The following is a 25518-nucleotide window of genomic DNA, read 5'->3' on the forward strand; positions in this document are numbered from 1 at the left end:
ATTATGAAGCTTCAGTGGTTTTGTCAAAAAACAGTAATATAAAAGCCAACATTCTAATCTTAGGCATCACTGAATTCACCAACCGTTCCAGATATAGTTAACACCAATTCCACCTTAAGTATGATTTATCTTATTTCATAGATTCTAAGATTCACATTTTTCTCAAATTCTTGTATCATTGAAATCAAGAGTTTTGAAATTTTTATTTGATTTTACAATTGATATAAACTGCAGTCAGGCAGCAGTAATGATGTAGTTTTTATTGCCTGCACGTGTGCAAATTTGGTCAAGGCTATTCATATCTTTGTCATTTCAACAGTATTATGTACATGTTGAAAGTGTGTTGAGTTTAAATCATATTTAAAATACCTTTGAAATATTACATTATAATTTGGCATTGAAAAATGTTATTGGGTACCCAGAAAGACAGTTTCAGGGAACAACTGAGAAATCAGTGAAGCAAGTATTCATCTCTGGAAGGATGACTTTAATTTCTTATTTATTGCAAAGTTATATGCAATGTTTTATGTGAATTAAGAAAGGAAGATATCTATAAGTAATTACAGCTGTTTTGTTACTTACAGACTTACAAAGGAATCGCTTATCATGTACTAAAGCGAAGCAATCAAAGCCAGGGCACTTACCAAAATTACCAAATACTTAGGAACAAATAATGGGACTAGTGAGACTAATTCATACCTCAAACAAGACTACTGTTAAGGCATTGTGTCAAACTGAACTTGCATTATATTCTCTTACTATATAAAATAAAGATGTGCCTTACCATTAATGTCATCTTAGGACTGATGAAATATGCTAATTGAACACCTACTATGGAATACATACAATTCATGATCTTTAGTAAATCCCAATTTGTGTAGGTTGAACCTCAGACTTTTATGTACTATTTTTTTTCACCTTTCCACCTAAAACATACGATCTTTAAATTTTGTAGATATACTATCTCTAAAGCTCTTTCATAATCAAGATCAATTAAAAACAATGTATATACAAATAGTTGCCTAAAAAGTAAACTCCAGACTCACATTTACTTTAATTTACCAGTCTTCCAAACATTTAACATTCTTTCAGAAGCGTACAGCGTTCTAAAATATCTTTATAGCCTTTTCTCATATTCACCAGGGAAAAAAGTACGAGCAATTAGTATAATGGATTACTCTTTCAAATTTTATTAAAGCTAATGCTTGTCCACAATCCAGTTTCTTTCATGGCTTATCTAACTTATTTCAGGTCCAGTGTATAAAAACTTTTATTAAAACAATTTCAATTGGAAAAACAAAACACAAAACAAATATACACTACCGAATGTAAAACAGATAGCTAGTGGGACGCAGCCGCAGAGCACAGGGAGATCAGCTTGGTGCTTTGTGACCGCCTAGAGCGGTGGGATAGGGAGGGTGGGAAGGAGGGAGACGCAAGAGGGAAGAGATATGGGGATATATGTATATGTATAGCTGATTCACTTTGTTATAAAGCAGAAACTAACACACCATTGTAAAGCAATTATACTCCAATAAAGATGTTAAAAAAAAGAGAAAAAAAACCCCAATTTCAATTGGAAAAACAAATGACATCGCATTTCATCTATTCATTCCATCAATAACGTTAGGATTCACTTAGGTCCTTGGGTAAGGAGCAACAATGGTAAAACAGACAAAACCTTTTATTGGGGCTTTCTTAGGGCTAAAATCAAGTATGCTGGTGTGACAATTTAACTTTTGACCAATCAGAACTCACAGACTGTTGGCCCTGGTCGTGACCTGAAAGACCATATAATCCTGCTCTTGCCTTAGCAAAAGACCCTGTAAATTACAGAAGCAAACATAACTACCAGCCTATTTTTACTACATGCTCCCTAATTTACACTTAATTGTGTCTTAAATGTGACATAATTGTTTAAGTGACATAATTGTGTCCTCAAAAAGCAGCCACTGGAATAAGTTAGTCATGCTGTCTTCTATGCAAAGGTGTCCTAGGTTTCTTCTTTTTCTTTGGTCAATTCTCTTCTTTGCTATCATGTCAAGTTTGCTGCTCATGATCACAAATCTCAGCCAACACTCTCCTATTGGATACCATCTCTGTTATTTGTGGCCACAAGCTGATCACACATAATTACTGGATCTTTTTTGTTTATTTTTTCCAGCCCTGCTCACTGATAAGAAGCTCTTTATTTTTTGTTTTTTTTAACTTCCAAGTTTTATGTTGTTGCAGATTAGCAGATTAACAGAGGCTACTGAATTCTGAACTCCAGTAATTACCTACAGGTAAATGAGGCACCACTAATAAATCTTTTCTATTCTAGTTATAAAAAGTTAAGTAAAATTTCAAGGAGGTATTATGCAATACTGAGATCATTCCTAGAAGGCAATTCCCCATTTCAGAAGAGGTTTACAAACAGATTTATTTTTCTTCATTTTAAATACAATTATTAGAACAAAATAGATTAGGGAGAAAATGTTTTCCACTAAAATTTTTATAAATTATTCTTAGAACCAAGGCAACAGCTGGAGAGTTAAATTGTCTTGAATTTTACTTCCAGCTTTTCAACAACTTCTATCTACATGCAATTGGACAAATTACTTAACTTTTCTCAAAATTTTAGTAACCTCATTTTAAAAAAAATGGGGTATAGTATATACCTCATAGGGTTTCTGTGACACTAGGACTGAATAAGAAAATGCATTTAATGTACATTAACATACTATCTGGCACATAAAAGAAAGTGCTCAACAAAGAGTAACTTCTCTTGTTATTCTTACCACATTAAATGTTTTTCTGTCTTAGAATCAGTCTTGATCAGGGTTACTGAGACTAAATGCAGAAGGAAAACAATGCAATCTAATCTCATGTGGGCCCAGGGTGCTGTTTAGTTGATGCATTATCAATGAGTCTAATTTCCTAGCTTCGACACTCCCTTCAAGAACTCAGGTCATCTCCATGTCCTCTGACACAAAGTCTACCCTCTATATTAACCCCACTCCTCAAGGTCCACTGGTATAGACACGTCCATTCTTAATTGTCTCACTTCACAGAGAGGCTATTTCTCTTCTTTTCCAAGAGGAACTCTTCCACCTTGGCATCTGTTATCAACATTCTCCTATTTCTCCTTAGGAATTTGGTCCATCGTGCACCCATTCTGACATCTTCGATATCTCTAATTATTCTTTCCCTAGTCCTTTGTTGGGGTTATCTCATTCCCTTCTCTCCCTTTGTGGCAAAAATCACCTGAAAGCATTTGTTCATTCATTCATTCAATATGCCAGGGACCATGGCTGGTGCTACATATGCTACAGTGACACATTCAGATACATCCCTGCCTTCACAAAACTTACAGAGATATATAAAAAACATAGCAACATTCAAATTTGTGCTGAGAACAAAACGCTTTAAGCATGTATAAGAAGCGGTTGGAGGGAAAATATATCTAAGTTGAGACTTCATAAAATATTGATAAATAGGTGACTGGGGAGCAGGAAAAGAGAGCCAAGTATTCATCAGGCAAAGAGGACACTTTATGTAAAGAACCTATACCAGAAACCAGGTCTGGCCTGCTTAACAACTGTAAGACACTATACCAAGACACAGTGTACCAGAGGGAGACTGGTAGGGCCCAAGGCTATATAATTAGGCAGGCTCTTTCAGGTCATAGAAAATATTAAATTCTTATTTTAAAGACAATGAGATGGCATTAGTGGGTTTTAACCAAGTAAGAAAAATGACTGGATCTTCATTTTAAAAGGTTCATTCCTCCATACTATTAAGAATGGATTTGCAAGGCTGTGGAGCACCTGGAACTCTCACTCACTGGTAGTGGAAGTGTTAAATGGTACACACACTTGGGAGGACTGGGGTAGTTTCTTATAAGTTAAACATCTACACTATGAACCAAATGACCTAGAAATTCCACTATTAGGAATTTATCCAAGAGAAATGAAAACCTATGTATACCAAATAAAGTCTAGTACAAGAATGTTCACAGCAGCCTTATTCATAATTTTCCCAAACTGCAAACAATCCAAATATCCACTAACAGGACAATAGATACATTGTGAGAGATCTATATAATGGAATGCAACTCAAGGATAGACAGGAACAGACTACTGATACGTGCAACAACGTAAATAAATCTCAAAGATATTAAGGGAAAGAAAACACACACAAAAGAACATATATGGTATGACTCCATTTATACAAAGTCCAAGAAGACTCAGAACTAATCTACAGTGATAAAAAAGTGTTTCGGGGACCTCCCTGGTGGCGCAGTGGTTAGGAATCCATCTGCCAGTGCAGGGGACACAGGTTTGAGTGCTGGTCCGGGAAGATCCCACATGCCGCAGAGCAACTAAGCCTGTGGGCCACAACTACTGAGCCTGTGCTCTAGAGCCCGCAAGCCACGACTACTGAGCCCACATGCCACAACTACTGAAGCCCGTGCGCCTAGAGCCCGTGCTCCGCAACGAGAAGCCACTGCAATGAGAAGCCCGCCCACCACAACGAAGAGTAGCTCCCACTCGCCGCAGCTAGAGAAAGCCCGCGTGCAGCAATGAAAACCCAATGCAGCCAAAAATAAATAAATAAATAAAATTTATTTTAAAAAAAAAGTGTTTCAGGGAAGGGAAGAAGACTGACTAGAAAGAAGCACAAGGGAACTTCTTGGACAACTGAAATGTTTATGATCTCATTTTAGATAGTGGTTATATGGGTATACAGTTGACCTTTGAACAAAAAGGGGGTTGGGTTGCTGACCCTCCATGCAGTATACAACTTACAGTCGACCCTCTGTATCTGCTTTTTCCTCCACATCCTCAGATCCTCAAATTGTGTAGTATTTACTACTGAATAAAATCTATGTATAAGTGACCTGCTCAGTTAACCCATGTTGTTAAAGGGTCGACTGTATACTATTAGCAATATTCATAAAAACTGAACACCCAAGATCTGCACACTTGACTGTATGCAAATTATGCTTCAATCTTTAAAAGTATAATAAATAAAATACATAGAATTACAACAACAACAAAAGTGATTGAGGAGAACAGGTAGACTGGGCAAGGGTGAATTCAGAGACACCAATGAAGAGGCCATTACAAAAGCTTTGCCAAGAGCTAAGAACCTGGACTAGGCTGGTAGTGTTGGACAGGTCTTGTATATATTTAGAAGACAGGCTTGATTAACTTAGTAGAGTTTCTAGCATGAGTAACTGAATACACAGCAATGAACATTGAAGAAAATGTTGTTTTATGTCGTTTGAGAATAGGGCAGTCAGAAGGCAAAATTAAGAACTGATTTTAGACATGAGAAGTCTGAAGTATTTTGAAGACATCCAATTAGGAGCTGTCTCATAGGTAGGTAACATATAAACTGATTTTATTAAGCAATACACATGAAAAATAATAAAAGATGAGAAAAATTTAGATAAAACATAAAAATATATTTTAAAAACCACATCCACTGAATCTTCACAATTTTCACACAATCTTTTAATTAACAAGTTTCAGGTGAGAAAACATTTTAATCCCTCCCACTTATGTATGACCGATGGATATTTCCATAGCTCCCTCCAGATTGTGGTATTAGATAAAGCCCAAAAAATACACAAAAGAAACAAGAAACAGTACCTGTTTCAAGATACTTTCAAGTTAGCCACAATAAAATACATCATATAGCTGAGAAAGAGAAACCATGTAAAATCTGTCAGTTTTTTGGAAGATAAAAATTTTAGCTCGTGTGTGTGTGTGTGTGTGTGTGTACTGACTCAAAAATGTCAATGAGCTCTCAATTAATAGCTCCAAACCTGCCTACAGAAATCATGGTGATGCCTCAAGATCACTTGAAGGGAAGGTTAGTTAATAGAATAATAAGCTGGGTATAACAAGAGAAATCTAAAACCAATTCTGCAACTAAGTAGTAGCCTAAGGATCTATGCCTCTTCAATAAATCAGAGCTAGCATGTATCCTTATCTTACTTGATCTTTAATGATACTATAATGGAATGAGATGAAGTCTGTGAAAATACTGTAATAAAGGCAGAAAGGTCAAATAAATGGACAGATGTATTGTGTATATAGAGGTATCTGGCTTTCAGCTACTTATTCTGAATCAAGGGCTTCAGCTTAAATAACGTGAAGTCATGTGCTTGTGAAAGAAGGACCACTTTCATTTCATTTACCAATCCTTCATATCCCACATTACAAAGACACAGGGCCCAAAAAGGAAAAGGAGAACAGTTACTGGTGTCACATCTCAGTGTAGACAACTAACTTTATAAAAAGCTTTACTATTACTTAGAAAGACATAATATAATACACAGTGGTATTTTTATCTCTCAAAAAAATGCCTGGATTTTTGTAGATAGCACAGGGTTTCTCAAAAGTTACTGTAAAACTAATCACTTCAATGTAAATAAAACCTGGTATGACACCTGGCATAGAGTAGATGACAAAAAAATCATGTTGAAGGAATGCCCTTGACCCAATTCAACTTTATTAAAAATACCTACCTTTTCCTCCAGTTTCTTCTTCTCTTCACTAAATTGGCTTATTCTTTGTTTTAGAAACTGATTGAGCTGTAAAACCTCTTTCTCAGTAGATGCAAGCTTTTGCTCAAGCTCCTCTTGCTGGGAATGGGATGTTGACTGGTCTGAAAATGGAGTCTGGAGGGAAGTATTCTCATACTGTGGCTATTCAGAAAGAAAAACAACATAGGTAAGACTTTAAAAGTTTACCTGTCTTGAATAAATGGAAAGAAATTAGAAATGAGGTACCTACAGTACAAAGAGCACAAACAGCCTTTAATGACAGACCTTGGCATAAATCCCAGCTCTCCTGCTTCCTAGTTTTGTGCCATGATCAATTCAAATTGCTTACCAACAAGTTATGTAAAGTTCCTAGCACACAGCAGAAGCTTAATAAAAAGCAGTTATTATCTGGTTAAAAAGTATCAGAGTATAAAAAGTACATTATAAAGAAGTGAAATCTCAGGGGAAATAAATAAAAACTAAAGAAATATTTCCTCACAGGTGATCATTTTTTAGCTAATATTAAACTCAGTAAGTATTAATAGAGTGCTTCCCCTAACTAGAAACTAAGGTCCATGAAATCAGGAATTTCTGTCCATCTTAGCTGCTCTTATATCCCTATTTCATAGAGCAGTGACTGGCACAAAATAAATGTTAAAAAATAATTGCTTAATGAATAAATGTATTATTCTTTTCATGAGCAAGGCTTTGAAGGAGAGTCAGACAAAATCTTTTCCCTCCCCTTCCCCCTGCAGCATTACAACCTGGAAGAGGAGGGCAGGAAATACAAATATTTCCTCAAATTAGAATGTGATACCAACAAAGTAATGTGAAAGTAAAGAAATAGATTACTTTTCTATTTACTAAGCACATATGTTAGGCATTGTGTACTGGGGAGTCAACAGTTAATAAAACAAGGTCCCACCAGTTTAATAAAGTGTCACACACAAAAAGACAACAAAAACTGCCTAAGTGCTAAGACAGCTGTATGTGTAGTAGCTATAGAATGGCTTTATAGAAGTGAACTTGAACTAGGCCTTGAAGAACTCATACTTTTTCAAAAGGTAGAGATGCAATGCAAAAATTATATACACGGTATGGTACTGGCACAAAAACAGACACATATATCAGTGGCACAGAATACAGAGCCCAGAAAAGAACCCATACTTATATGGTCAATTAATCTACGACATAGGAGGCAAGAATATACAACAGGGGAAAAAACAGCTTCTTCAATAAATGGTGTTGGGAAAACTGGACAGCTATATGCAAAAGAATCAAACTGGATACTTTCTCACACCATATAAAAAATAAACTCAAAATGGATTAAAGACTTAAAATGTAAGACCTGAAATCATAAAACTCCTAGAAGAAAACACAGGCAGTACACTCTTTGATATCAGTTTTGGCAATTTTGGGGGGATTATGTCTCCCCAGCAAGGGCAACAAAAGCAAAAATAAACAAATGGGACTAAATCAAACTAAAAAGCCTTTGCACTATGAAGGAAACTATCAACAACAAAAAGGCCACTACTGAATGAGAGAAGATAATGGCAAATGATTTATCTGATAAGGGGTTAATATCCAAAATATACGAAGGACTCATACAATTCAACATCAAAAAAAAATTAAAAAATGGACAGAGGACCTGAAAAAACATTTTTTCAAAGAAGACATACAGATGGCCAACAGGCACATGAAAAGATGCTCAACATCACTAATCGTAGGGGAAATGCAAATCAAAACCACAGTGAGATACAACCTCACACCTATCAGAATGGCTATCATCAGAAAGACAACAAATAACAATAAAGTGTTGGCCAGGATGCAGAGAAAAAGAACCCTCGTGCGCTGTTAGTGGGAATGCAAACTGGTGCAGCCGCTATGGAAAACAGTACGTCAGTTTCTCAAAAAATTAGAAATAGAACTATTATATGATCAAGCAATTCCACTCCTGGGTATTTATCTGAAGAAAACAAAAACACTTAATTTGAAAAGATATATGCAACCCTATGTTCACTGCGGCAGCGAACAACAGCCAAGCTATGGAAGCAACCTGAGTGCCTATGGATAGATGAATGTATAAAGAAGAGGTGATATCTATATCTATCTGTCTATCTATCCTTCCAACAGAATATTACTCAGCTATAATATAAGATGAAATCTTGCTATTTGCGACAATATGGATGGACCTAGAGGGTATTATTATGCTAAGTGAAGTTAAGTCAGACAGAGAAAGACAAATACCATATGATTTTGCTTATACACGGAATCTAAAAAACAAAACAAATGAACAAACATAACAAAACAGAAATAGTCATAGATACAGAGAACAAACAGGTGAGGGAGATGAAGAGGTACAAACTTCTAGTTACAAAATCAATGAGTCACAGGTATGAAATGTGCAGTGCGGGGAACATGGTCAATAATACTGGAATATCTTTGTATGGTGACAGGAGGTAACGAGACTTAGTGTGGTGATCATTCTGTCATGTATAGAAATACTGAATCAATATGTTGTGCACCAGGAACTAACATAATATTGTAGGTCAATTACACTTCAAAAACAAACAAACTCATAGAAAAAAAGAGATCAGATCTGTGGTTACCAGAGGCAGGGGTGGGGGAAGGGGAAGTGGATGAAGGGGGTCAAAAGGTACAAACCTCCAGTTATAGGATAAATAAGTACTAGGGATGTAACGGACAACATGATAAACATAATTAACACTGCTGTATGTTATATATGAAAGTTGTTAAGAAAGTGAATCCTAAGAATTCTCATCACAAGGAAAAAATATGTTTTTTTCTTTTTCTTTTATTCTGTATTTGTATGAGATGGTGGATGTTCACTAAACTTACTGTGGTAATCATTTCATGATGCATGAAGGTCAAATCATTATGCTATACACCTTAAATTTATACAGTGCTGTATGTCAATTATATCTCCATAAAACTGGAAGGAAAAAAATTTTGATTATATAAACAGCATTCATCATGTGCATGGTATTTCAAAGATAACCGACTCAGGCACTGCCCTTTACAAACTCAAATTCTAATCAGAAGCATAAGAGAAACCCTTAGATAATTATATACAGGATACAATATAGTATGGCAGCCAAAGAAAAGCCATCTTCAGTACAAAGTGTTGGAAGGTGGGAGGATAAATGAAAAGGGCACAGGGAGAATGAGGGAAAAGGCTTTACTGGAAAGGTGGCTTTTGGAACAGACTTTGAAAATAAGGAGGATTCTGGCAGGAACAGAGAAAGGAAGAAAAGCATTCCAGAAAGAACATTTTAAAAAGGTAAAAGACGGAATATATGCACAGAGTACCCATAAAGTTTAGGTTACAAGAGGGGGGAATATAAGAGAAAATTAAAACATCTACGTGAGACCATACTTTAGAATCACAAGGTTCAGAATTCAACCTTAATGCATAGGAAATGGGAATCCGGTGATGGTTCTAGAACAAGAAAGTAACATGTTTAAGAAGTCTGTGAACTCTGTTTTGTAAATCTCTGTATTCCCTAGCACTTACCATAGTGTGTAAACTCTTAGTCACTTTAGATTAAAGGGAAAAGAAAAGAAGAAAAAGGACAAGAGAGAACTATAACAATTGGAAGTAATGAACAAGATGAATTAAAGGATATGGTGAATGGATATGAATATATCACTTTAAGAAATTATCCTAACCTATTTAGCTGAAAAAACCAAGGAGCTGAACAAGAATACTGAGAACAGAAGGAAGAAGCTCTGGAAGCAGAAATGAGAGGATTTAGAGAAAATTATTTTTTAAGGTGTGAATGGACAAGAAATGTTAAAGATACCTAAGGGTTTGAAATTCTGAGTCTAAGTAACAGGGAAGATCATATTCTGAGCAGAGGTAAGTAGGTCATGTGGGAGAACAGGTTTAAGCAAACGTACTTAATTACAATTAGAGCCTATTGATATTAAGATGCCAGTTAATATCAATTTAATATTAAGACACAAATATATATGAACATCAGGCAAAGAGATGGGTCTAGAACCCAGAAAAATGGCCAGGATAGGCTAGGAAACTGTAAAAAAGTGAATACAGATTTACAATTTCCCGTCAGGCATATAATGAGCTCAGAAATTGCCAACCTGTTTTACCGACAAGTGAAAAGCTGAACAAACTGAAAAATCAACAACTCTTCTTAGATCTGTCAGAGAAGTGAGGTTATCGGGCAAACTGCAACCCCAAAAATTGGAGAAACAGGCAAATAAAGAAAATCACACTTACTGGATCAGAATTATCCATGGGAACCAGTGCTGAAGTAGGAAAACCAGAACTGTAACTGATGAATTTGTTGGAGGCTCAGAGTGAAGGTCTGAGAATCAAAATCTCCAGGGGCACCCAGTCATAGGGGACACCCAATATTCTTGAATTATACCACTAGAAGCTCTACCAGGTCCTCACAATGAATCCCTTTGTGCTTCCAGCAGAGGGAGGAGAAAAGAAACCATTCTGAAATGCCAAAGCTCTATGTTCTTCTTAACAAGGCCTGTCCTCAGGAGAAACTACTTTACCAGAGACTAACCTACCTAGAAGGGAACTAACATAACCTAGAAGGAAAAAATCCCAAACCAGCTCCCTCTAGCTTTCCATATGGGGGAAGGGTTAATATCCAACTCAGTTGCCTCTAGCCATCCTGTCCTACCTAAGGGTGGGAAAGAAAAAACTAAGAAGCACTGGTGAAGTTCACAGTCCAGGAGCACAGGCTCACGAAAAGACTAAGTCAGAGGGCCAGAGAATGCTCCCCTGCCCCACACCCTACCATGACATTACTAAAGGCCTACTTACCACACTTCCTTTTATCAGTACATCTGGAGAGACTGAACAAGCATCAGAACTAGAGTCAGATATGTCACAGATGTTGGAATGATCAGAACAGACATTTTTTAAAATGTCTATGATTAATATGCTTAAGGGCTTTACTGCTGAAGTAGACAACATTCAAGAACAGATGGATAATATAAGAACAGAGCCGGAAAGACTATAAAAGAAACTCTAGAGACAAAAAACACTGAAACAGAATGTCTTTGATGTGGTTATCAGTAGACTGGACCTGGCGCAGGAACCAATCTGAGCTTGAGGTTATGAAAGCAGAAACTTCTAAAACTTAAGAGCAAAGAGGAAAAAGATTGGAAAAAATAGAAGAGAATATCCAAGAGTTGTGAGATAACTACAAAACTTGTAATATACATCTTATGGGAACACCACAAGGAAAAGAGAGAAAGAAAACAGCAATATTTTAAACAATATGATTTGAGAATTTCCCCAAATGGTCACATACCACACCTCAGATCCAGGAAGCTCAGAGAACACCAAGCAGAATAAATGCCCCCAAACTACACTTAAGCATATCATATTTAAATTTTTGAAAATCAAAGATTAAAAAAATTGTGAAAGAAACCAGAGGAGAAAATACCTTACCTATAGACAGGAAAAGATAAGAGCTTTATACAACTTCTCAGAAACCATGCAAGCAAAAAGAGAGTGGAGTGAAATATATGAAAGTCAGGCACTTTCTTTCCTATATAACAGCAATGAACAAGTGTAATTTGAAACTAAAAACATTACCATTTACATTAGCACCCTCAAAAACATAATACTATAAATCTAACAAAATGTGTATATACAAGATCTATACAAGGAATACTACAAAACTATGATCAAAGATATCAAAGAAGGACAAAATAAATGAAGAGATATTCCCTGTTCATGGACAGACTCAGTATGGTCAAGATGTCAAGTTCTTCCCAACTTGATCTATAGATTCAATGCAATTTCAATAAAAATCCCAGCAAGTTATTTTGTGGATAGTGACAAGCTGATTCTAAAGTTTATACGGAAAAACAAAAGCTCCAGAACGGTCAACATAATACTTAAGGAGATGAAGCAACCAAGATGGAGGGCTGACACCCTGACTTCAAGACTTACAGTAAAGCTACAGTAATCAAGAATGTGTGGTACTGGGGAAAGAACAAACAAACAGGTCAATGGAACAGAATGCAGAGCCCAGAAATAGGTCCACATGAATACAGTCAACCAATCTAATGACAAAAGAACAAAGGCAGTACAATGGAGGAAAAACAGTCTTTTCAACAAATGATACTAGAACAAATGAACATCCACATGCAAAAAAAAACCCCCCAAAATATTCTAGACACAGACCTTACACCCTCCACAAAAATGAACTAGAGATTGGTTCAAGATGGCGGAGGAGAAGGCCATCCTCTCACTCCCTCTTGTGAGAGCACCAGAATCATAACTAACTGCTGAACAATCATCGACAGGAGGACACTGGAACTCACCAAAAAAGATACCCCACATACAAAGACAAGGGAGAAGCCACAATGAGATGGTAGGAGGGGCGCAATCACAATAAAATCAAATTCTGTAACTGCTGGGTAGGTGACTCACAAACTGGAGAACATTATACCACAGAAGTCTGCCCACTGGAGTGAAGGTTCTGAGCCCCATGTCAGGCTTCCCAACCTGGGGGTCTGGCAACGGAAGGAGGAATTACTAGAGAATCAGACTTTGAAGGCTAGCGAGATTTGATTACAGGACTTCGACAAGACTGGGGGAACAGAGACTCCACTCTTGGAGGGCACACACAAAGTAGTGTGCTCATCGGGACCCAGGGAAAGGAGCAGTGACCCCATAGGAGACTGACCCAGACCTATGTGCTAGTGTTGGAGAGTCTCCTGCAGAGGCTGGGGTGGTGGTGGTGGTGGTGGTGGGGTCTTGGAAGTACTCCTTGGCATGAGCCCTCCCAGAGTCGGCCATTAGCCCCACCAAAGAGCCCAGTAGGGCTCCAGTGTTGGGTCACCTCAGGCCAAACAACCAACAGGGAGGGAACCCAGCCCCACCCATCAGCAGTCAAGCGGATTAAAGTTTTGCTGAGCTCTGCCCACCAGAGCAACAGGCAGCTCTACCCACCACCAGTGCCTCCCATCAGGAAACTTGCACAAGCCTCTTAGATAGCCTCATCCACCAGAGGGCAGACAGCAGAAGCAAGAAGAACTACAATCCTGCAGCCTGTGCAACAAAAACCACATCCACAGAAAGACAGACAAGAGGAAAAGGCAGAGGGCTTTGTACCAGATGAAGGAACAAGATAAACCCCCCCAAACAACTAAAGAAGTGGAGATAGGCAACCTTCCAGAAAAAGAATTCAGAATAATGATAGCGAAGATGATCCAGGACCTTGGAAAAAGAATGGAGGCAAAGATTGAGAAGATGCAAGAAATGTTTAACAAAGACCTAGAAGAATTAAAAAACAAACAAACAGAGATGAACAATACAATAACTGAAATGAAAACTACACTAGAAGGAATCAATAGCAGAGTAACTGAGGCAGAAGAACAGATAAGTGACCTGGAAGACAGAATGGTGGAATTCACTGCTGCCGAACAGAATAAAGAAAAAAGAATGAAAACAGCCTAAGAGACCTCTGGGACAACATTACACACAACAACATTTGCATTACAGGGGTCCCAGAAGGAGAAGAGAGAGAGAAAGGACCCGAGAAAATATCTGAAGAGATTATACTCAAAAACTTCTCTAACATGGGAAAGGAAATAGCCACCTAAGTCCAGGAAGCACAGCGAGTCCCATACAGGATAAACCCAAGGAGAAACACGTCGAGGCACATAGTAATCACATTGGCAAAAATTAAAGACAAAGAAAAATTATTGAGAGCAGCAAGGGAAAAATGACAAATAACATACAAGAGAGCTCCTGTAAGGTTAACACCTGATTTCTCAGCAGAAACTCTACAAGCCAGAAGGGAGTGCCGTGACATATTTAAAGTGATGAAACGGAAGAACCTACAACCAAGATTACTCTAGCCGGCAAGAATCTCATTCAGACTCGATGGAGAAATTAAAAACTTTACAGACAAGCAAACGCTAAGAGAATTCAGCACCACCAAACCAGCTCTACAACAAATGCTAAAGGAACTTCTCTAAGTGGGAAACACAAGAGAAGAAAAGGATCTACAAAAACAAACCCAAAACAATTAAGAAAATGGTTATAGGAACATACATATCAATAATGACCTTAAATGTGAATGGGTTAAATGCTCCAACCAAAAGACACAGGCTTGATGAATGGATACAAAAACAATGGATACAAAACCAAGCATATATATGCTGTCTACAAGAGAACCATTTCAGACCTAGGGACACATACAGACTGAGAGTGAGGGGATGGAAAAACATACTCCATGCAAATGGAAATCAAAAGAAAGCTGGAGTAGCAATACTCATAACATATAAAATAGACATTAAAATAAAGAATGTTACAAGAGACAAGGAAGGACACTACACAATGATCAAGGGACCAATCCAAGAGGAAGATATAACAATTGTAAATATTTATGCACCAAACATAGGAGCACCTCAATACATAAGACAAATGCTAACAGCTTTAAAAGGGGAAATCGACAGTAACACATTCATAGTAGGGGACTTTAACACCCCACTTTCACCAATGGACAGATCATCCAAAATGGAAATAAATAAGGAAAAACAAGCTTTAAATAACACATTAAACAAGATGGACTTAATTGATATTTATAGGATATTCCACCCAAAAACAACAGAATACACATTTTTCTCAAGTGCTCATGGAACATTCTCCAGATAGATCATACCTTGGATAACAAATCTAGCCTTGGTAAATTTAAGAAAATTGAAATCGTATCAAGTATCTTTTCCGACCACAATGCTATGAGACTAGATATCAATTACAGGAAAACATCTGTAAAAAATACAAACACATGGAAGCTAAACAATACACTACTTAATAACGAAGCGATCACTGAAGAAATCAAAGAGGAAATCAAAAAATACCTAGAAACAAATGACAATGGAGACACGATGACCCAAAACCTATGGGATGCAGCAAAAGCAGTTCTAAGACAGAAGTTTATACCAATACAATCCTACCTTAAGAAACAGGAAGCATTTCAAACAAACAACCTAACCTTGCACCTAAAGCAATTAGAGAAAGACGAACAAAACCCCCCAAATTTAGCAGAATGAAAAAAGTCATAAAAATCAGATCAGAAATAAATGAAAATGAAATGAAGGAAACGATAGCAAAGATCAATAAAACTAAAAGCTGGTTCTTTGAGAAGATAAACAAAATTGATAAACCATTAGCCAGACTTATCAAGAAAAACAGGGAGAAAACTCAAAGCAATAGAATTAGAAATGAAAAGGAGAAGTAACAAGTGACACTGCAGAAATACAAAAGATCATGAGAGACTACTACAAGCAACTCTATGCCAATAAAATGGACAACCTGGAAGAAATGGACAAATTCTTAGAAATGCACAACCTGCCGAGACTCAACCAGGAAGAAATAGAAAATATGAACAGACCAATCACAAGCACTGAAACTGAAATTGTGATTAAAAATCTTCCAATAGGGCTTCCCTGGTGGCGCAGTGGTTGAGAGTCCACCTGCTGATGCAGGAGACACAGGTTTGTGCCCCAGTCCGGGAAGATTTCACATGCCATGGAGCGGCTGGGCCCGTGAGCCATGGCCGCTGGGTCTGCACGTCTGGAGCCTATGCTCCGCAGCTGGAGAGGCCACAACTGTGAGAGGCCCGCGTACTGCAAAAAAAAAACAAAAAAATCTTCCAACAAAAGCCCAGGACCAGATGGCTTCACAGGCGAATTCTATCAAATCACTGAGAGAAGAGCTAACACCTATCCTTCTCAAACTCTTCCAAAATATAGCAGAGGGAGGAACACTCCCAAACTCATTCTATGAGGCCACCATTACCCTGATACTAAAACCAGACAAAGATGTCACAAAGAAAGAAAATAACAGGCCAATATCACTGATGAACACAGATGCAAAAATCCGCAACAAAATACTAGCAAACAGAATCCAACAGTACATTAAAAGGATCACACACCATGATCAAGTGGGGTTTATTCCAGGAATGCAAGGATTCTTCAATATATGCAAATCAATCAATGGGATATACCATATTAACAAACTGAAGGAGAAAAACCATATGATCATCTCAATAGATGCAGAGAAAGCTTTCGACAAAATTCAACGCCCATTTATGATAAAAACCCTGAAGAAAGTAGGCATAGAGGGAACTTTCCTCAACATAATAAAGGCCATACATGACAAACCCACAGCCAATACCATCCTCAATGTTGAAAAGCTGAAACCATTTCCACTAAGATCAGGAACAAGGTGCCCACTCTCACCACTTTTATTCAACATAGTTTTGGAAGTTCTAGCCACAGCAATCAGAGAAGAAAAAGATATAAAAGGAATCCAAATTGGAAAAGAAGAAGTAAAGCTGTCACTGTTTGCAGATGACATGATACTATACATACAGAATCCTAAAGATGCTACCAGAAAACTACTAGGGCTAATCAATGAATTTGGTAAAGTAGCAGGATAAAAAATTAATGCACAGAAATCTCTGGCATTCCTATACACTAATGATGAAAAATCTGAAAGTGAAATCAAGAAAACACTCCCATTTAGCACTGCAACAAAAAGAATAAAATATCTAGGAATAAACCTACCTAAGGAGACAAAAGACCTGTATGCAGAAAATTATAAGACACTGATGAAACAAAATACAGATGATACAAATAGATGGAGAGATATACCATGTTCTTGGAATGGAAGAATCAACACTGTGAAAATGACTCTACTACCCAAAGCAATCTACGGATTCAATGCAATCCCTATCAAACTACCACTGGCATTTTTTACAGAACTAGAACAAAAACTTCACAGTTTGTATGGAAACACAAAAGACCCCGAACAGCCAAAGCAATCTTGAGAACGAAAAATGGAGCTGGAGGAATCAGGCTCCCTGACTTCAGACTATACTACAAAGCCACAGTAATCAAGACAGTATGGTACTGGCAGAAAGACAGAAATATAGGTCAACAGAACAGGATAGAAAGCCCAGAGATAAACCCACGCACAGATGGTCACCTTATCTTTGATAAAGGAGGCAAGAATAAACAGTGGAGAAAAGACAACCTCTTCAATAATTGGTGCTGGGAAAACTGGACAGGTATATGTAAAAGTATGAAATTAGAACACTCCCTAACACCATACACAAAAATAAACTCAAAATGGATTAAAGACCTAAATGTAAGACCAGACACTATAAAACTTCTAGAGGAAAACATAGGCAGAACACTGTGACATAAATCACAGCAAGATCCTTTTTGACCCACCTCCTAGAGTAATGGAAATAAAAACAAAAATAAACAAATGGGACCTAATGAAACTTTAAAGCTTTTGCACAGCAAAGGAAACCATAAACAAGACCAAAAGACAACCCTCAGAATGGGAGAAAATATTTGCAAATGAAGCAACTGACAAAGGATTAATCTTCAAAATTTACAAGCAGCTCATGCAGCTCAATATCAAAAAACAAACAACCCAATCCAAAAATGGGCAGAAGACCTACATAGACATTTCTCCAAAGAACATATACAGATTGCCAACAAACACATGAAAGAATGCTCAACATCATTAATCATTAGAGAAATGCAAATCAAAACTACAATGAGATATCATCTCACACTGGTCAGAATGGCCATCATCAAAAAATCTACAAACAATAAATGCTGGAGAGGGTGTGGAGAAAGGGGAACCCTCTTGCACTGTTGATGGGAATGTAAATTGATACAGCCACTATGGAGAACAGTATGGAGGTTCCTTAAAAAACTACAAATAGAACTACCATATGACCCAGCAATCCCACTACTGGGCACATACCCTGAGAAAACCATAATTCACAAAGAGTCATGTACCAATATGTTCATTGCAGCTCTATTTACAATAGCCAGGACATGAATCAACCTTAATGTCATCAACAGATGAATGGATAAAGAAGATGTGGCACATATATACAATGGAATATTACTCAGCAATAAAAAGAAATGAAATTGAGTTATTCGTAATGAGGTAGATGGACCTGAAGTCTGTCATACAGAGTGAAGTAAGTCAGAAGGAGAAAAACAAATACTGTATGTTAACACATACATATGGAATCTAAGAAAAAAAAATGTCATGAAGAGCCTAGGGGTAGGACGGGAATAAAGACACAGACGCATGGACTTGAGGATATGGGGAGGGGGAAGGGTAAGTTGTGACAAAGTGAGAGAGTGGCATGGACATATATACACTACCAAACGTAGGGTGGACAGCTAGTGGGAAGCAGCCGCATGGCACAGGGAGATCACCTAGGTGGTTTGTGACCACCTAGAGGGGTGGGATAGGGAGGGTGGGAGAGAGGGAGACACAAGAGGGAAGAGATATGGGAACATATGTATATGTATAACTGATTCACTTTGTTGTAAAGCAGAAACTAACACACCATTGTAAAGCAATTATACTCCAATAAAGATGTTTTTAAAAAAAACAAAAACAAACTTGGTTGGTGGGAATGTAAATTGGCGTGGCCACTACAGAAAACAATACGAAGGCTCCTCAAAAAAATAAAAGACAAATCTACCATGTGATCCAGCAATTCCATCTCTGGGCCTATACCCAAAGGAAATGAAAACAGGATTTCTACAAGATACATGCATCCCCCTCCATGGTTATCGCAGCATTATTCACAACAGCCAAGGTATGGAAACAGCCCAATGCCCATCAACAGATGAATCGACAAAAGATGTAACACACAATGGAATATTACTCAGCCACGAGAAAGGAGGATATCTTCCATTTGAGACAACATGGGTAGACCTTGAGCACATTATTCTAAGTGAGATAAATCAGAGAAAGGCAAGTATTGTAGGATACAATTTATATGTGGAATCTAAAAAAGTTAAACCTGTAAAAAACATAAGAGTACCTCCTTACCAGGGATGGGCGGTGGGGAGCTCCCACAGGGGATAAGAGTAATGGTAAGGGTAAAACTTTAACAAGTAGTAAATATGCCATAAAAACCTCACGCACAGTGTAATGAATACAGACAATTATATCGTACTATATATAAGTTATGTAATGTGATAAATACCACTACAATAGCAATCATATTACATACAAATGTAACAAAGTAACATGCCACACACCTTAAACTTACACCATATTACATGTCAAATCTGTTCAATGAAAAAGTGAAGAAAAATAACACTATTCACATGCCAAAATAATTCCTTCACTAAAGAAAACTTTATTTTATTAGTTGTTTCTCCTAAACTTTTGCTGTTTTATCCACTCTCTGTATCAATCTCCTGGAAAAATGTTTATTTATCATATCATTTTAAATGTTTATTTATCATATCATTTAGTACTTAGGGTTTTCCTTGTATTTCCTTTTATTAATTGTACTTACCTTTTAAAATGAATTTCTCAACAATATTTTAATTCCCCACATAATTTAAAATTCTTCTAATATTTTTAGCAGCCCATTTTCCTTACCTTTCCAGATATTTCTATCTGTCCTTGCAGACTGACTTAGAGAGCCCTCTTCTGGCCTGATGCTGTGTCAAAAAACATTTTCTTCAGCTTGCAAATAATGTTAAGTTTTAAATGCTTTTGGTAATATAATAATTGTATAATTCAAGTAAAACCTTTATTCAGAATAATAAAGTTATAAGGAGAAACTGCATGGTTCTATTAAAATACCTTATCAAAGCAACTTATACTACTTAAGTAGTATAGAAATACCACTTTCGAATAACTGTACACTATTAATCTCAGTATGACAGAGCCTTGCTATCATGTGATGGAACTTGAAGGTGAAGCCACATAATAACAAGGTATTTGATACACTAGTAACTGAAGTATGATAAACAAGCTGGAATCTCTGTTAAGTGCCTCTGCCTCAAAGAAGTCTGATAGTTATTTGGTCTTTAATATGTCCCGATTTTAATATAACAATGCCTTTAATAAAACTACAAGTTTGAAAATATAATGGCGGAAAGAATTCCACTTAAATTGATTGTTTTTAATTCTAGGAATAAAGATGTTAATGAAAGTGACCAAACAGAAGTACACACCACCATTAAGTAATTTGCCAATAGTTTTTCATCTTTTTGTAAATAAACAAGCCAATTATAAAGTTTACATAGAAATATATAAAAACAAATATTAAGGACAATTCTTAAAAACAGTAATAATTTGAGAAAGCAGTCCTTCCGGCCATATAAATTTTGTTATGAGGCGTCACAGACCCTATGTCTGTGTTCCCATTAGACTGTACTCTCAAGGACAAAACCAATCTCGTTCACATTTCTATTCCTAGCACCTAGACAATGCCTAATCTATAGGAATCATAATAAATTTTAAAGGATTGGGTAAATGTGTTTACCTATATGGTCTCTCCCTTTATAGTTTGAGATTCATGAAGGCACGAACTATTTTTCACTTTTGTGACCTCAGAATTTAGCACAGTGGATGTTTAATAATTGTTTGTTAAATGGGTTCATTTCCAAAATGGTTTATTTATAAAATACTCATCAGAATTAGACTTCATGGTAGAAAAAAATAAAGGAAAAGAATGAGAAAATGATATAAATAGAATGAAAATATTATGACAATTCAGAAAATACATTATCAAATCAAATTATATGTAAAAGAAATTAACTTTTTTCCATTAAAGGGTTCATAAAATCCATAAACAAAAAAACCAATACAGAAAAAATAAGCAAAAAATACGAAAAAACAATTCACAGAAAAAGAAACATGAATGGGTCTTAAATATATAAAAAGAAGTTCAACATCAGTTTAGGAGAAATACATATTAAATCCATATGGAGAAAACAAGAAAAAGATCTCAAATCAACAACATAACTTTACAACATAAGGAACTGGAAAAAGAAGAACAAACTAAATCCAAAGCTATCAGAAGGAAGAAAATAAAGATCAGAGCAGAGATAAATGAAATAAAGAATAGAAAAATAGAGAAAATAAATGAAACCAAAAGTTGGTTCTTTGAAAAGAACAAAATTAACAAACCTTTTGCTAGATGGCCCAAGAAAAAAAGAAGACTCAAATTACTAAAATCAGAAATTTAAATGGAGACAATATCAATTCTATCAAAAAAAGGATTATAAAAGAGTAGTATAAAGAATTAACTGTTCAACAAATTGGAAAAACTAGATGTTCTTTTTTTTTTTTTTTTTTTTTTTTTGTATGTGGGCCTCTCACTGTTGTGGCCTCTCCCATTGCGGAGCACAGGCTCCGGACGCGCAGGCTCAATGGCCATGGCTCACGGGCCCAGCCACTCCACGGCATGTGGGATCTTCCCGGACCAGGGCACGAACATCAGCAGGCGGACTCTCAACCACTGTGCCACCAGGGAAGCCCGTGGAAAAACTAGATGAAATGATGAATTCCTAGAAGCAAAACCTACTAACACTAAATCATGAAGAAGTAGAAAATCTGAGTAGACCTACAACTAGTAAGGACACTGAATCAGTAATCAAAAGTCTCCAAACAAGCAAAAGCCCTAGCCTTGAACCTGATGGCTTCACTGGCAAATTCTACCAAACATTTAGAGAAGAACTAATATCTATCTTTCTCAAACTTTTCTAAAAACTGGAAGAGGATGGAACACTTGCTAACCCATTCTGAGGTCAGCATTATTCTGATACCAAAGCCAGATGAAGACACTACACGAAAACTACAGACTAACAATCCTTTTGAACACTGATATAAAAATCCTCAACAAAATATTAGCAAACTGAATTTAGCAGTATATAAAAAGGATTATACTCCATGACTAAGTGGGATTTATTCCTGGAATGTAAGGCTGGTTTGACATTCAAAAATCAATCAATGCGGGCTTCCCTGGTGGCGCAGTGGTTGAGGGTTCGCCTGCTGATGCAGGGGACGCGGGTTTGTGCCCCAGTCCGGGAGGATCCCACATGCTGCGGAGTGGCTGGGCCCGTGAGCCATGGTCGCTGAGCCTGCGCGTCCGGAGCCTGTGCTCTGCAACAGGAGAGGCCGCGGCAGTGAGAGGCCCGCGTACCGCAAAAAAAAAAAAAAAAAAAAAATCAATCAATGCTATTATACAGCACAAAAACAGCAAAAAAAGAAAAACAACCATCTCAACTGAGGCTGAAAAAAGCATGTAGTAAAACGTGACACCCTTTTATGATAAAAACACACAAAAAGCTAGGAAAAGAAGAAAACTACTCAACATAATAAAAACTACATAGAAAAAACCCACAGCAAACATCATACTCAATGGTGAAAGACTGAGAGCATCTCCTCTAAGATCAGGAAAAAGGATCCCCACTTACAACACTTCTACTGAACAGAGTACTGGAAGTTCTAGCTAGAGCAATTAGGCAAGAAAAAGAAATTAAAGGCATCCAAATTGAAAAGGAAGATGTAAAATTATCACTGTTCACAGATGATATGATCATACACATTCTTTAGCAATAAAGAATGGATTCAGGGACTTCCCTGGTGGCGCAGTGGATAAGACTCCATGCTCCCAACGCAGGCACCCTGGGTTTGATCCCTGGCCAGGGAACTAGAGCCCACGTGCATGCTGCAACTAAGAGTTTACATGCCACAACTAAGGAGCCCACCTGCTGCAACTAAGACCCAGTGCAACCAAATAAATATTAAAAAAAAAATGTATCTCCACCCTCCTGGGTTTGAGCTGGAGAAATTAAAAAAAAAAAAAAGAAAAGAATGGATTCAGCAAAGTATCAGAATACAAAGTTAATACAGAAAATTTAATTGCATCTCTATACACACTAATAATAAATGATCTGAAGAGGAAATTATGAAAACAATTCCATCTACAATAGTATCAAGAAGAATAAAATACTTAAGATGTAACTTAGCCGAAGAAGTAAAAGAATTGTACAACGAAAACTAAAAAACACTGCTGAAAGAAACTGAAGATGATACAAATAAATGGAAATACAGTCCATGCTCATGGACTGAAAAACTTAATATTGTTAAGATGTCAATACTACTCAAAGTGATCTACAGATTCAAATGCAATCCCTATCAAAATCTCAATAACATATTTTTTGCATAAATAGAAAAACCCACCCTAAAATTCATATAGAATCTCAAGGGACTACAAATAACCAAAACAATCTTGAAAAGGGGGGACAGAGGAGGACTTACACTCTGTGATTTCAAAACTTTCTACAAAGCTACAGTAATCAAAACAATGTCGTTTTGGCATAAGGAGAGACATATATAGACTGATGGAATAGAATAGAGAACCCAGAAATAAACCCTCACATATATGGTCAAATGACTTTTGACAAGGTACCAAGACAATTCAATGGGGAAAAGATTGTCTTTTCAACAAATGATGCTGGGAAAACTGGATATCCACATGCAAAAAGAATGAAGTTGGACCCTTACCCTAACACCATATACAAGAATTAACTTGTAAGGGATCTAAGACCTAAACGTAAGACCTAAAACTATAAAACTCTTAGAAGAAAATATGTGGCAAAAGCTTCACGACACTGGATTTGGTAATGATTTCTTGGTTACGACACCAAAGACACAGGCAATAAAAGAAAAGTAGACAAATCGGACTTCGTGAAAATTTTAAAATCTCGTGCATGAAAAGACACAAAGGACTATCAACAGAATAAGAAGGCAACCCACAGAATGAGAAAAAATATTTGCAAATCATATATCTGAGAAAGGATTAATATCCAGAATAGAGAATCTCTAAAACTCAATAAAGAAAAAACCAAAAAGTCCAATTTAAAAATGGGCAAAGGACTTGAATAGACCTTTCTCCAAAGAAGATACAGAAGTAGCCGATAAGCACATGAAGATGCTCAACATCATTAATCATTAGGAAAATGCAAATCAAAATTACAATGAGATATCATCAGGATGGTTACTATCAAAAACCAGAAAATAACAAGTGTTGGTGACAATGTGGAGAAACTAGAACACTTGTACACTGTTGGTGGGAATGCAAAATGGTACCTCCACTGTGGTAAAACAGTGTGGCAGTTCCTCAAAAATTTAAACAGAATTACCATATGATCCAGCAATTCCATTTGTGGGTATATACTCAAAAGAAATGAAAGCAGGGTCTCAAAGAGATATTTGTACACCCATGTTCAAATAAATAATATAAAAAATGTTCACAGCAGCATTATTCACTAGAGCTAAAATGTGGATTCAGCCCAAGTGTCCATTGAAGGATGAGGGGAAAAGCAAAATGTGGTATACATAAAATGGGATATTATTCAGCCTTAAAAAGGAAGGAAATTCTGACACATGCTACAACACGGATGAACCTTGAGGATATTATGCTAAGTGAAATATGCTAGTCACAAAAAAGACAAATACCGTATAATTCCACTTAACATGAGATACCTGGAGTAATAAAAATTATAGAAACATGAAGTAGAACGGTAGTTGCCAGGGGTCGGGAAGTGAAATGGTGAGTTACTGTTTAATGAGTACAGCATTTCACTTTTATAAGATTATGTATAATAGTCGCAAACTAGAAACAACTCAAATTTTGACAGGTAGAGAGAGGTTGAATAAATTATGCTGTCTCCATAAAATGGGAAATCAAGCAGCTGTAAAAGCAAAGGAAAGGGATGCTGCCTATGTAATGATGTGAAAATAATCACTGTATTTTATATAATTTTATATAATATTAAGGGAAAGAAGCAAGGTGTTGAATACTGTATTTATTTTGATACTTTTTGTGAAGGTAGGAGGATAAAATACATTTATATGTGTTTGTTGTGATATAAGTCAACTCTGGAAGGCTACACTAGAAACTGTTAATAGTAGCTCCTGTTTGTGTGGGGAAAGGGTGTGAGCTGGACAGATGGAAAACAGCACTTGGACATCTTTCACTACACATATAAATATGAACCATGTGAACAGATTATTAACTCCAAAAAATGTCCTAATCTTTCAAGCTTAGTATATAATTTACATGTTTTACTAATAAATCGAGTACAAAATCCTTTATAAT

The 25518-nt window shown here is 36.6% G+C and overlaps 1 protein-coding gene across 3 annotated transcripts in view; it reads right to left on the bottom strand.

The window, feature by feature from the left end:
• The window catches only part of CEP85L (centrosomal protein 85L), a 157355-nt gene that overhangs the window by 32787 nt on the left and 99050 nt on the right, over nt 1–25518 (bottom strand). For all 3 annotated transcript variants that reach the window (XM_089921965.1, XM_089921963.1, XM_089921964.1), the window contains exon 6: nt 6521–6700. In XM_089921965.1, coding sequence (XP_089778091.1) covers nt 6521–6700 — 180 coding nt within the window. The remainder of the gene's footprint in view (nt 1–6520; nt 6701–25518) is intronic.

This window comes from Delphinapterus leucas, chromosome 12 (genome assembly GCF_059928025.1).
Source record: "Delphinapterus leucas isolate spDelLeu-1000000601 "Yukka" chromosome 12, BTC_Dleu_Yukka2, whole genome shotgun sequence".
Lineage (NCBI taxonomy): Eukaryota > Metazoa > Chordata > Mammalia > Artiodactyla > Monodontidae > Delphinapterus > Delphinapterus leucas.